Here is a 14049-nt window from a genome sequence, read left to right as displayed (position 1 = left end):
CACCATGGCAATTAGGTCACCTATGGACAAATAGCAACTTGATTACTGGGAAAATGTTTCAAGGTAGCTCACTCTTATGCTATCCTAAAGGTTACCATCTCAAATATGGACGCTCCAGAATGTTCCAAAACCAAGTCAAGCTCTGCCTGGTTCTTAGCTTCTGCATATATCTTATCCCCATTGCAGGCTCAGCTCAGCTCCTAAAACTAATCTCATCCTCAGGTAGGAAAAGACAGCACTATAATCCACGTCCTTCTAGCTTTCTTACTATTCTAGTCCTCCTCTTCTGAAAACTGGGCTTCTGCCTGGTTTTGCTGCATCTGAGTTTATGTCTTGGCAGCTTACTTAGTATGGCAGTCCCTCTATAATTGGGAACCAGCCTATTCTTGCTAGTCCCAATTGCTACCCTTTCCCTTAGAAATTGGTGCTCTAATCTGGATTGAAGTCCTGTGGCTTGCTCTTAGAATACCCTACTTACTCTATGTCAGTCCCCCTCCCCAAATCTCCAGTCCCTCACTAATATACTGGCCAAGTTCCAAGATAATCAGGCCTGTTTCTAAGATTATACCAACAAAGAAACTGAGAAGTAGAAAAAATCTTGATGATTCACTCTCTCATTCTACAGATAATAAACCCAGGGCTCACAGAAATTAAGTGACTACTCTAAAGTCACAAATCAACTGGATTTGTGCATAATTACAAATTTGTAATATACATAGGCATAGAGAAACACTCAAATCATATTCATATATTGATTTTAATTATTCAGGATTCAGCTGGAATTGTAAAAGTTTTAAAGTAAATTGAGAGTGGGAAGCTTAAGAGGGCTCAAGAGAAAATTGGTCCTATATGTGAACCTAAATAATGAAAGTGGTGCCCTTGAACACATCGGCAAAAGGGCAACATCAATAGGGAGACACACTTTTCCAGTTTTTATTTATCAAGAGATGTACTCCATTTCTAATTCTATTTCTTATGTTAAGTTTTATCGAATAGGGCTAAAAGTGATATTTAAAGGATTAAGAGTAAACATTAAGTTACAAACCTTGTGATGGGCTGACTTAAGAAATAGCTTTCAAAGTGATATCTCATGTATTCACAGCAAACAGTTTGGTAGTAGAAAGTGTGTCTAACCAAACAAAGGCTTATAATGCCAGGGATAAGCTACCAGCTCAGTTACAAGTAAGAGATTCGCTGTCTCTCTAAGAACCTTCACAACCTCAAGTGGCCATCTGAGAAGTGAGTGTTTAAGTCCTATTTAAATATTTTTTTAACCAAAACATGGTCCAAAAGAAGAAAAAAATAAAAGAGAAATAAAAAACAGAACTAGCAAATTCTGTCTCTTAAAGTCAGTGGGCTAAATGACAAAAGTATAGGAGTGTAAAAGCCAATTCAGAAACATTTTAATATATTGATCATTGAATCAGAAAACAAATTTAGCGTCGAAGGGAAGGAGAAGGGTAAATCATTCCTTCCCATGATATGGTATTACCTACACTCTCCCAGAGGGAACTTCTTATAGCTACTCCAGAGTCCAGCACAATAGTTTGCACATGGTAGGTGCTCTAATCTATATGATGGCTGAATGGTAGCAAATGAAACAGGTGGGGAATTATTCAACCCAAATCAACTTTGCCAAAAATAAAAAAATGTTTCAGGGTAGGATCCTTTTGATGGGAGCCCATCTTATTCAAACATGGACTCAAAAAATATATGTAAGCCTCCTATGTAGAGCATCCAGCTGTTCTTTTCCTGTAATCTTTTTCATACTCCATCCCTAAGAATGTATCAAGTGCCAAAATAATGTTTTAATGGGAAGAATCTGTGGACTAGTATACTTCTTAGCATTTGTTATTCTAACCACATCATACCTAGTTCTGTCAAACTCTAACAGTTTGTCTTTATGCTTGATAGCCTTCTCCAGACCAGACTTAAATCGCAACTCTTGGTGAGGAAGGTCCTTGGTAGAGATGTCCACCTTTCCAGAATTCTCCGTCCCTGAAATTCAGTAAGAAAACCAAATGGTGTCAGTTTATAATACAAATTAGTGTATCACTGTGCAGCAAAAAATAAAATCAGAAGATCTGGCTCTGCCCTAATGACCAACAGCCTTTATTTCAAAGGAAAACAAGTACACAAGCACTGCTTGGCATTGGCACGTAATAGGTTCTCAATAACTGTTAAGTTCCATTTCTTCCCTTATGGAAATTTAGATCACCAAGGGTGCCAAACTGTTTAATTAAGCACAATATAAAATGCCTTATAAATGAAAACTTTATTGAGTAGTACTGAATATCACCTTTAAACATACTTTTATATATGGAATATATATAAAATTTATATATATACACTTTTAAAATGGAATAATGGAAGAAAAAAAAGATATTGCAGAAAGGAAATAGAAATAAGAACTTATTCGATAACGGCATTTAATACATATTATTTAATCCTCACAATAATTTTGTCAGAAAGTTTGTAGTATCTTTGTTTTACAGATAAACAAAGTTCATAAATGATACACTTAACTGAGTTCACTCAGAAATTAGAAAGTAGAAACACAATTTAAACTTAGGTCTAAGTCTAAATAAAGCCCACATTCATTTCTTGGCCCATGTGTTATCTACTTCATGACAGCATACTAGAAATCTATATATCCCAGGACAATGAGCCAAGATCTAAAATTAGTTAGAAAAACATTGAGGCTATAATGAAGGCTGACCTTTCTCTTTATCTAAAACTCTAGACCTTTTCAAAATCCTGTTGCCCTGGCTGGTGTGGCTCAGTTGGCTGAGGTTGTCCCATGTACCAAAAGGTCCTGGTTTGATTACCAGTCAGAGCACACACCCAGGTTTTGGGTTTGATCCCTGGTTGGGATGTGTGCAGAAGACAACCAGTCAGTGTTTCTCTCTCATTAATGTTTCTCTCCCTCTCTCTTCCTCTTGCTCTAAAATAAATAAATAAATAAACAAACAAACAAATAAATAAAATTCTGTCAGATCTCTTTTAAAATTTAAAAACAGCCATGGCCAGTACGGCTCAGTTGGTTAGAGCATCATCCCATGCACCAAAGGGTCAAGCGTTATGTTCCCAGTCAGGGCATATACCCAGGTTGTGGGTTTGATCCTGGTCAAGGCATGTATATGGGAGGCAACCGACTGATGTTTCTTTCTCTCTTGCTCTCTCTCTAGAATCAATGAAAAAAAATCATATCCCACCTGGCAACTGCCAAAATGTTCTCTGCATCTACGAGTCTGTTTCTGTTCTGCTTATTTCTTTGTTTTTTAGATTCAATTGTTGACAGATATGTATTTATTGACATTTTATTGTTCAGTTTTTATTGTTGTTCTTCCTTCTTCTTCTCCCTTCTTCTCCTTCCTCCCCCTCCTTCTCCCCCTTCCTCCTCCTTCTTCTTCCTCTTAAAGATGACCCTTTAACATTTCATATAATATTGGTTTGGTGGTGATGAACTCCTTTAGCTTTTACTCGTCTGAGAAGCTCTTTATCTAACTGAACTCCTTTAGCTTTTTTTTGTCTGGGAAGCTCTTTATCTAATTCCAAATGATAACTTTGCCCCCTAGAGTAATCTTGGTTGTAGGTCTTTGCTTTTCATCAATTTGAATATTTCTTGCTAATCCCTTCTGGCCTGCAAAGCTTGTTGAGAAATCAGCTGACAACCTTTTTTTTTTTTCTTTCTTAAATATATCTTTATTGATTTCAGAGAGAGGAAAGGAGAGGGATAGAGAGAGATAGAAACATCAATGATGAAAGTCATTGATCGAGCCTGCAACCCGGGCATGTGCCCTGACTGGAATCGAACCCCGATTGCCTGGATCCTAGGTCGACGCTCAACCGCTGAGCCATGCCTGGCCGGGCATCAGCTGACAATCTTATGGGAGCTCCCTTGTAGGTAACTAACTGCTTTTTTCTTTTTGCCTTTAATCTTGTCTTTAACCTTCTGCATTATTATGGTGTGTCTTGGTGAGGGCCTCTTTGGATTCATCTTTTTTGGGACTCTCTGTGCTTCCTGAATTTGTATATCTATTTTCTTCACCAAGTTTTCTGTTATTACTTTTTCAAATAGGTTTTCAATTTTTTATTCTCTCTCTTCTCCTTCCAGCACCCCCATGATGCAAATATTAATATGCTTGAAGATATTCCATAGGCTCCATACACTATCCTCATTTGGGGGGATTCCTTTTTCTTTTTGCTGTTCCGATTCGGTGTTTTTTGCTTCCTTATATTCCAAATTGCTGATTTGATTCTCGGCTTGATCTACTTTACTGTTGATTCCCTGTAAATTACTCTTCATTTCACTTAGTATATTCTTCATTTCTGACTGGCCCCTTTTTATGCTGCTGAAGTTCTAAGTTCATTGAGCATCCCTGTAACCAGTGTTTTCAACTCTGCATCTAGTAGGTTGCTTACTTCCATTTTACTTAGTTCTTTTTCTGGAGTTTTGTTCTGTTCTTTCATTTGGAACACGTTTCTTTGTCTCCTCCTTTTGGCAGCCTCCCTATGTTTGTTTCTATGTATTAGGTAGAGCTGCTACATTTTCCAGGCTTGGTATAGTGGCCTAATGTGGTATGTGTTTTGTAGGGTAGAGTGGCATGGTCTCCCTGATCACCCAACCTGGGCACTCAAGGTGTGTCCCTCATGTGGGTTGTGTACACCCTCCTCTTCTGGTTGAGCCTTTACTGCTGTTGGCATGTCAACGGGAAGAGTTTACCCTCAGACTGATCAGCTACAAGGACTGGATGTGACCACAGTGGAGGATCAGCTGTGCAGGGTTCCAACCCACAGAACAGGAATTACTTCAGTGGAACTCTGGTGTCCACTGAGTCCACCCCTTGAGTATGTTGCTTGTGGGAGGGGTTGTGCTTGCATGTGGTCTGAAGCTGTCCACCAGGTGTGCTGGCTAAGGGGTCTCCCAGGAGGTGCAGGCCAAGGTCAGTTACCACCTGTGTTCTGCCCTTGGCCACCCAGTATGCACTACAAAGCAATCTGCAGATGGCTGCTACTTGTGCTGGGCCTGGAGGTGCCCAGGCAGGGCTAAACTGTGACCTGAGGCCAGATGCTGTTAGTGCTGGGCCTGGGAGGTATGGGACACATGAGGCTAGATGCTGCTTGTGTGAGAGATTTCAGGAAAATCTGAAGGATCAGCCAAGATAGGCTATTTTTATGAAAAAGCTAGTGGAAACAGCTTGGGTGGGCCCAAAAGTTGGGTAGGGCAGGACCTCATGGAATCATCAGGGTGGGGCAAACAGTATGAACCAGGTTGATGGAGTCTCAGGTTCGGTGCCCACCTGCCGGCTCCGGTGTGGGGGGGACTCACCAAAGAAACAATGGCCTCTGCCAGCACTTTTGTCTGGCAAAAAGCTCTTCCCCCTCCCTAGCCCATCCCACTCTTGCACTGATGCCAGATAAATCAGTTTCTCTTCTGGTGCCTTTCAAGCCTCTGCCCAAGAGCTGGAGCTCAGAGGGAGTGATTCTGAGTAAGTCTGTTCATGGGCCCTTTAAAAGGAACTGCCTGGGACTCCAGCAGCCCGCCATCTAGCCTCAGCATGAATCCCCACTGGTTTTACAGCCAGAAGTCATGGGGACTTCTCTTCCTGGCACTGGAACCCTGGGCTGGGAGCCTGGTGTGGGGCTAGGGCCCCTTGTTCCTCAGGGGGGACCTTTGCAGCTGAGATATGTCTCCCAATTTTTACCCACCACAAGCGGGTGTGGGATTAGCCCATTTTGTGTCTCTGTCCCTCCTACCAGTCTCAATGTGGCTTCTTCTTTAATTCACTAATTGTAGAACTTCCATTCAGCTAGATTTCAGGTTGTTCTGAATGATGGTTATTCTGCAGTTTAGTTGTAATTTTGATATCGTGGGAGGAGGTGAGTACTGCATTTACCTACACTGCTATCTTGACCAGAAGTCTCCCTTCACTTTATTAATTAGAAGTCTTCTATAAAAAAGAGCTGTTCCTTCTCCCTCATTTAGTTAATTTGGGATATATGTTATTCATTGGATTATAATCCATTACTATTAACAGTTTTTTTGCTCAATGTTATGTGGTTCTACTAATCATTTTTTAAAAATGCTTATAGAATGAATGAGTAAGCCCGGCCGGGTATGGCTCAGAGGCTGAGCATCGACCTAGGATCCAGGAGATCAAGGTTCGATTCCCGGTCAGGGCACATGCCCCGGCTGCGGGCTAGGCAGCCGATCAATGACTCTCTCATCATTGATGTTTCTATCTCTCTCTTCCTCTCCCTTCCTCTCTCTGGAATCAATAAAGATATATTTAAAAAAAAAAGAATAAATGAGTGAATAAACTACATCTTGCATACCAGGATATGAGGAAGAGATATAAACACAGATAGAACAAAATGTATTCGTCACCACAGTAATCCAATCAGAAGATTGCTGCTTACCTGACATTAGCTTCTTGAGCAATTTCTGGCTCTTGTTTGAGTCACGTTGTAAAATATCCTGTTCTTCTCGAGTACATACCTATAAAGTAATAGAAGTCACATGATCCAATAGTTATTTATGTTATTTGCTTGATATACTACAAAGTAACCTAAAATTACAAATTAGCTATGGCAATAAAAAAATGAGACTGTTGGTACTTTTTTATCCTGACAAATATACCAAAAAATATATATTCAAATAAGTTTTGCCCCACTCTTTCCATTTCTCCCTTCTTTCATGAAGCATACAAAAAACTGATCTCAATGCAAGTGACACTGAATGACTTGATAGTTAAAAAAGAAAATAAACCTAACCTATTTTCAAAGGAGAAAGATTTGCCATAGAGAATACTGGAAAAAATACTCAATACTTTCTTTTTAAAAAAGCCTTCCAGTTCTAGTCATGAAATCCAAGTCTTACAGGAGAAATTATAAGCAGGTATCTTATTAAAAGAAGCAGAGATAAAAGCAAATTACAGTCTGTGAAATCTAATCTAGCTTTTATACTATATATTTTTGTTTCTTTGCCTTTGAACATTATAAAATAATGAATATATTAAGCAAAAAAAGTTCTGGTTATTATAAAGTCACTGTAATTTTAAGAAGGAAAGCAAAGAAGGGGTTACTTAAAAACAGTTTCAGTCTAAGCTTATAAAACTGCAAAGCTTCAAGGCCAATCTGTTTTATGTTACTGTACTTCCTAGCAGTTGCCTTGATGGCACACAGTTTCTGCCAGCAGCTGTAGGTTGTTTCTCTAAAGAAAGTCCCATATGCGAGGACATTTACTGCCATTTTCGGAACATTTCTGATGGTAGACATTACATCTATCAGGTCATCCATTTTCTATCAGCTTGTTCTCTAAGTATACGGAAAAACTAAGGGCTCTAAACAAATCAATTAAAGAGAAGGTAAAACAAAGCAATATAAAATAGATTCCTTCACTAACACCAAATGCCAGCCAGCTCAACTGGTATAATAAGCTTTTTAAAAAATCCTCACCAGATGATATGTTCTACTGATTTCACAGAGAAGGGGGGGAGAAAGAGAGAAAGAGAGAAACATCAATATATGAAAGAAACATGGATCAGCTGCTCACCCCCATCACCACATGTGCCCTCACCAGGGATTGAACCCACAACTCAGGTAAGTGCCCTGACCAGAAATAGAACAGGCAACCTTTTGGTACATTGGACAACGCACCAACCAAGTAAGCCACACTGGCCAGGGCTGGCATAATAAGGTTTTTAGACAACTCATTAGGGTGTTTGCAAGAGAGTCATTACTGCTACGCTCTTGGGGTCATTCTCTCAGACAATGCAGAGCTATAAAGAGGAGGTGTCCTAGAAACAAAAGCTCAAATGACACAAAGATTATGTCACAGTGGTTCTGTTCCCTTGGGGATATGAACCACATCCAAAGATTATGACAAAAAATCTTAGGCTCTGAAGTTTTCTTGAATTGAAGTTTATCTGACACAAGACTTCGATTTCTCAGCAATATGTGTTCTCAAAACCCTTCTCACTAACAGGCCTCATTACTAGGATATAAGCTTGGATTTTTGACTAAAAAATTCCTGCTACGACAGTTTACTGGATATCATAGGGAAGAAATTTACTATGAAAGAGAGAGTACTAAGATGTGAATGTCCCTATTTATTAAACCAAAGCATAGTAGTAAAACAAAATAGAAAAGAAACAATTACCAGAGTACCACAGAATAAGCAAGGGCCAGAACCTTCTTGTTCACAGACTATACGCCCACAGATCAGACAGTTATTGATCAGCTTGTGCTTCTGGCCCAGGCAATCACAAGGGTGGCGACCTGGGATGAGGACTGCAAGCTTGTCTTGTCCCTCTTTTGTGTATAAACTGACAAACTTCGTCTTCTTCTTTAAGGAGTTGCTGTTCTCTTGTGCCTAATTGTACAAGAATATCAGAAATAACACCAAATAATTAATGACAATGAAAATAATCAAAGGACAGAAAACCTTAGTTCTGTTCAATAATAACTTATACACCAGGAGCCAGAAAAGAAGGGAGGGAGAGAAATACAAATTAATTATAATCAAGGGTCTAGGGAAAGATTATGGTCTAGAAAAAGCCTCTAATATACCTTACCTTTTCAGCCCTCTATTACAGCCAGTGGGAGGTAGATGTAGCAATAAAAGCTGATTATGTGACATATTTAAGCATAGCTAAATTGAAAATCATAAGAAACAAAAATGCCTCCAAAAGCAGGTGATATTCACAGGTTTGGAAATATGACTAAAATAAGAATAATCGATAAAAATAGATTCAATAAGGCCCTGTTTGGGTAGCTCAGTTGGTTAGAGCATTGTCCCCATATGCCAAGTTGTGGGTTCAATCCCGTGTCAGGACACATATAAGAATCAACCAATGAATACATAAATAAATGGAACAACAAATCGATGTTTCTCTCTCTCCCTTCTTCTGCCTCTCTAAAAATCAATAAATAAAATTTTTCAAAAATAGACTCAAGCCTGGCGTGGCGTGGCGTGGCGTGGCTCAGCAGTTGAGCTGCGACCTAGGATCCAGGCGATCAGGGTTCAATTCCCAGTCAGGGCACATGCCCGGGTTTTGGGCTCGATCCCCAGTGGGGGGCATGCAGGAGGCAGCCAGTCAATGACTCTTTCATCACTGATGTTTCTATCTCTCTCTCGCTCTCCTTTCCTCTCTCTGAAATCAATAAAGATATATTTAAATAAATAAATAAATAGCCTACCTAAACTAACACCCATCCAACCAATTACTGCCTATCAGCACTGTTCATTTTTCATAGATTTACAATCTATAATTATTTAAAAAAATTTTTTTTGACTGTCTTTTCCATTTTCCTCTGAACCACTAAAATGTAAACTCTAGGGGAGCAAGAAAGCCTAATGTATCTTGTTTATTGCTATATTTCTAATGCCTAAATCAGTTCTTGACATATAGCAGACATGCAATAAAAATTTCTAAATAACCAAATGAATTGCCTGTAGAAGTTGAAGATAGATTTACCTACAGATCCATTTTTAGGTACAGTTTGATAATCATTACTGGTACTTCCAGATCTGTGAATCTGCCTGAAATTTATTTGTAACCCCAAAATCAATACTTCAGATACCTTCACAATCATTCATGGACATGTACAGAGTGGCAATAAATTTGAGTCACCAAATGCACATATTTCTAGCTAAGATCAAAAAAGGCAATGGTCTGCCTTCTTATTTCAGCTCTTGTACAGTAAACAAGTATTTTTTAGTCTATTTGGTGCCACTTCTTTGCATTTTTGTTTTGTTGGTGATCTCACCACTTAAAATGGCCCACCCCATGCATAGTGCTCAAGTGCCGTCTAGTGTTCCTAAGCACAAGGAGGCTTATGTAGAAAATAGGCATCTTATAAATAAGCGTCTTTATGCATGAGTTATAGTATTGTTGGCTATGAGTCAACGTTAATGAATCAACAACACATATTAAATAAAGTGTCTTTAAAGAGAAATACACATAAAATAAGATTATGAACTGACTGGCTAATGGAACTGTTGTGACCAGAGGCTCCCAGGAATCTAACCCTGCATTTCCCATAGGAAGTTCAATATTCACTAATTCAGTACACACTGCAGCTTTAATGAGAAATTACTGTATATGGGATAAACCATTTTTTCAAACTTATTTTCCAAGTTTGCTTAATAAGTACAAAACACTTAAGGACAAAACATAGACTCAGAAACAAGTTGTTGAGAGACAAAATGCTCTGAAAGCATTAAGAAATAAAAAATGAAATATTTATATCATTATTAATTTGAAGATTTTCCCTACCCAAGTCTGGAAACTTAAGAGTAACCTCCAGCTTTTGATTTACCTTATGAAACCCACTTAACAGCAAGCATCAAGACACCTTATCCATAAGGACCATTAATATAAATAGTGAAATTCTCTGTCAAAGTACAACTGCTATTTGCCACACTAGAAATCTAGATTATAAAAAATCTAGGTTATAGCAATAGGAATTTCACATAGCCAGTGCAGGATTCTTTAATGTGGACTGGATTAACTAAATTAAAAGATTAAAGAATTATAAAAAAAGAAATACTTAAAAGGACTGGCATATATAAATGTAAAAATATTTATCACTATTTAAAAACAGAATTTTTTAAAAAGCACTCTTAGAAAATTGACTTAACGAAGAAAACATAGATAATAGTTCTCATGCTGTTTTCAACAACTTTCTGTCCTAGATGTTAAAAATTCATTAAAAGTTTGTTATCATACTTTATTTCATATTTATTTTAAAATTATGAAATAAAGCTTAAAAAATTTCATCCATTATTCATCATACTAACCATAAAATATTTTCCTGTTTTTATTTTACATTTACCATAACATTCTATATACCTGCAGTCACTACTGATAAAATGTATATTCACACCCACATATAAATATACTTCTACTTTAAAAACAAGTATATTTATTGCTAAGAGTAAAATAAAAATTACTCAAAATAATGTTCAGATGGATTACAAACCTAAAAGTGATGAACATTTTCCCAAATTCTGTATTTTGGAGAATAATTTTATTAGCTGCATAGTATCCTATCAAATGAGGGAATATTTATTTATTGTTAACCCTAACCCGAGGATATTTTTTCCATTGATTTCTTTAGAGAGTGGAAGGGAGAAAGGTGGAGGGAGAAGGGGAGAGAGGGAAGGAGGGAGGGATGAGAGAAAAACATCCAATGTGAGAGAGACACATGGATTGGTTGCCTCCTTCACACACCCCGACCCAGGCTGTGGACTAAACCTGCAACCCAGGTACATGCCCTTGACCGGGAATCAAACCTGAGATCCTTCAGTTCTCTAGCTGATGCTCTAACACTGGCCAGGGCAGGGAACTATAATTTATTTAATCTTTCTCTTATGGCTAAACAATCAGGTCAGTTCAAATTTTTAATATTATAAATAATACTGTATAGAACATACAATTTTTAAAATGTACTTCTAATTACTTTCTTTAGTTACTTTAAAAAATAAAATGTATATGTACATTTTCCATGATTCTTGAAATTAAAGCCCTAGTGCACTTCATTAAATATTTTGCATCATATATATAATCTCAGTCTCATCTCTAAGATGTCCTTATAATACTTATTTAATCAGGTGGCCAAAAAAACTGCCATATAGAATTATCACCTTCTCTTCATAAAATTCATGCATTTGTTGAAAAATCGCCATTCTAGACCATTGTGTACACTTTGTACAGTCATTTCCTTTTCTCCATATAGCCAGAAAAAAATTCATTTTATAAGCACTTACCTTGGCCAAATCAAAAGGTGTTTTGACCTCTACGGTCGTGTCAGGTTCAGCAAATGCCAGAACTTCCTGTCTGTTTCTCCCTTTCCGCCTGCTCCTCTTTAGCTGGTCTCCTAATCTCTGTCCATCTAAAATTTCTTTAAAGAAGAAGAAGAAAATATATATATGTACATAGATAGTTTGATAATAGTAGAATTATTGGTGAACTAATAGCTAACAGAGAAGATGCTTAATATTTAATTTTTTATTTATTGATTTTATTTGTTTTTTAAATATATCTTTATTGATTTCAGAGAGAGGAAAGGAGAGGGAGAGAGAGAGATAGAAACATCAATGATGAGAGAGTCATTGATCGGCTGCCTCCTGCGTGTGCGTGACTGGGGATCAAGCCCGCAACCAGGGCATGTGCCCTGACCGGGAATCAAACCCCGATTGCCTGGATCCTAGGTCAAAGTTCAACCGTTGAGCCACGCCTGGCTGGGCTATTTATTGATTTTAGAGAGAGGAAGGGGAGGAGGATGGAAAAAGAGAGAGAGAGGAATATCGATTCATTGTTTCACTTATTTATGTATTTGTTGGTTGATTCTTTTGTTTTTTTTTTTGGAAGGTTAATGTGTTCAAAGATAGTTCTCCTTTGGCCTGGAGCTTCACCAATTAAGTTGCATCCTTTGATGTAAATATTGCCCAATGGTAAATGAAACCTCAGCAGCTTAACTTGGCAATTTTCCTTCATTAAGCCATGCCAAGGCAAACTGGCAGGGATGTGGGTTCTGAATGGAGTAGGTTGCAGAGCAGATAAGTCTCTAAGAGTGAAAGCCTCCAAACAGCTGATCTTTTACATTTTAAGGGTGTCTCTCTTTTTTTTCTATCTCTCCATAATCTCCTTCTCTTGCTCTTTGTCTCACCTCAAGTCATCTAAATCCAATTTGCCTCAAAGTCAATGAGTCAATGATTCACTTATTTTTTTTTTTTTAAATATATCTTTATTGATTTCAAAGAGGAAAGGAGAGGGAGAGAGAGAGATAGAAACATCAACGATGAGAGAGTCATTGATCGAGCCCGCAACCTGGGCATGTGCCCTGACCGGGAATCGAACCCCGATCGCCTGGATCCTAGGTCGATGCTCAACCCCTGAGCCACGCCCGGCTGGGCATTGGTTGATTCTTGTATGTGCCCTCACCAGGGATCAAACCCACAACCTTGGCATGTGGAAACGTGCTAACCAACTGAGCAACCCAGCCAGAGTGATGCTTAATATTTAAAGTCAAGACATGAAGTCAGGCAGGTTTTTAAATTATATTTTCCTTTCAAACAAGAATTAAATTTAAACCATTATTTTCTAGACTGTAGTCAATGGTAAAGACTACTGGCTAGGATTAAGAAGTAAAATTAGCCTGGCTGGGCATGGCTCAGCAGTTGAGCATCGATCTAGGATCCAGGAGATGGGGGTTCGGTTCCCGGTCAGGGCACATGCCAGGGTTGTGGGCTGCAGCCGATCAATGACTCTCTCATCATTGATGTTTCTGTCTCTCTCTCTCCCTCTCCTTTCCTCTCTCTGAAATCAATAAAGATATATTAAAAAAAAAAAGAAGTTAAATTAAAATCTGATTATTTTAGATTATATAATAATGAGTTAGATTATTTAGTTTGACACTCATCTTTTGTACTGTTTAAAGAGTTACTTCTAAATGCTATTTATACTAAAATTGGTCAGCATTTACCTTCATCCAGGTATGCACATAACTGAAAAGTGTTTCTTTAATCCATGTGTAAATTTTTCAAACTATTCTGAAGCCACATTTATATCAGCAAACAGTATTTTTGTGATGTCTTCTAAGCTGAAAAAGTTTTACCTAGAACCATATTCTTCACAGATTGAGAGGAACTGAATTAAAAATATGTATACATATGACTCTGCTTAAGTTAGCTGTGAGGAAATACAGAGTGACAAAAATACCAAGTCCTAGAAACCAGCCCATTTACCAATATGTCAATCTTTACTTAATTACATTAACTTACCATCTTTTTTGAAGGACTGCTGAAGAGCATCAGAAATCAACTCCTGGTCATTCTTTTGCCATTTGTTTATAAGCTCTTCTATGAATTGACCTTTTTTGCCCTCATTTCCCTGAAGGAGGTCAGTAACATACTCTCGTATCTCTTCAGGACTCTCAATTGAAAAAACATACCTCAGGAAGTAAAGATATAAGTTGTTGAAACAAGGCTAGCTTACACTATGTTTTTCAATGATTGTAACAGAGATCAAAGTAGTAAAA

The 14049-nt window shown here is 37.9% G+C and overlaps 1 protein-coding gene across 2 annotated transcripts in view; it reads right to left on the bottom strand.

The window, feature by feature from the left end:
* TRIP4 (thyroid hormone receptor interactor 4) overlaps window positions 1–14049 on the bottom strand; it is a 52747-nt gene that overhangs the window by 34918 nt on the left and 3780 nt on the right. The window contains exons 2-6 of one of the 2 annotated variants that reach the window (XM_081152376.1): window positions 13793–13962; window positions 11777–11910; window positions 8165–8377; window positions 6424–6502; window positions 1872–1998 (exon numbers count right to left, since the gene is read on the bottom strand). In XM_081152376.1, the coding sequence (XP_081008502.1) occupies window positions 1872–1998; window positions 6424–6502; window positions 8165–8377; window positions 11777–11910; window positions 13793–13962 (723 nt within the window). The remainder of the gene's footprint in view (window positions 1–1871; window positions 1999–6423; window positions 6503–8164; window positions 8378–11776; window positions 11911–13792; window positions 13963–14049) is intronic. The other variant, XM_081152377.1, reaches the window with a different exon arrangement.

This window comes from Miniopterus schreibersii (assembly GCF_964146895.1).
Source record: "Miniopterus schreibersii genome assembly, chromosome: 1".
NCBI lineage: Eukaryota > Metazoa > Chordata > Mammalia > Chiroptera > Miniopteridae > Miniopterus > Miniopterus schreibersii.
Note: the sequence above shows the minus strand (reverse complement) of the source record. Positions and strands in the feature narration are given on the sequence as shown.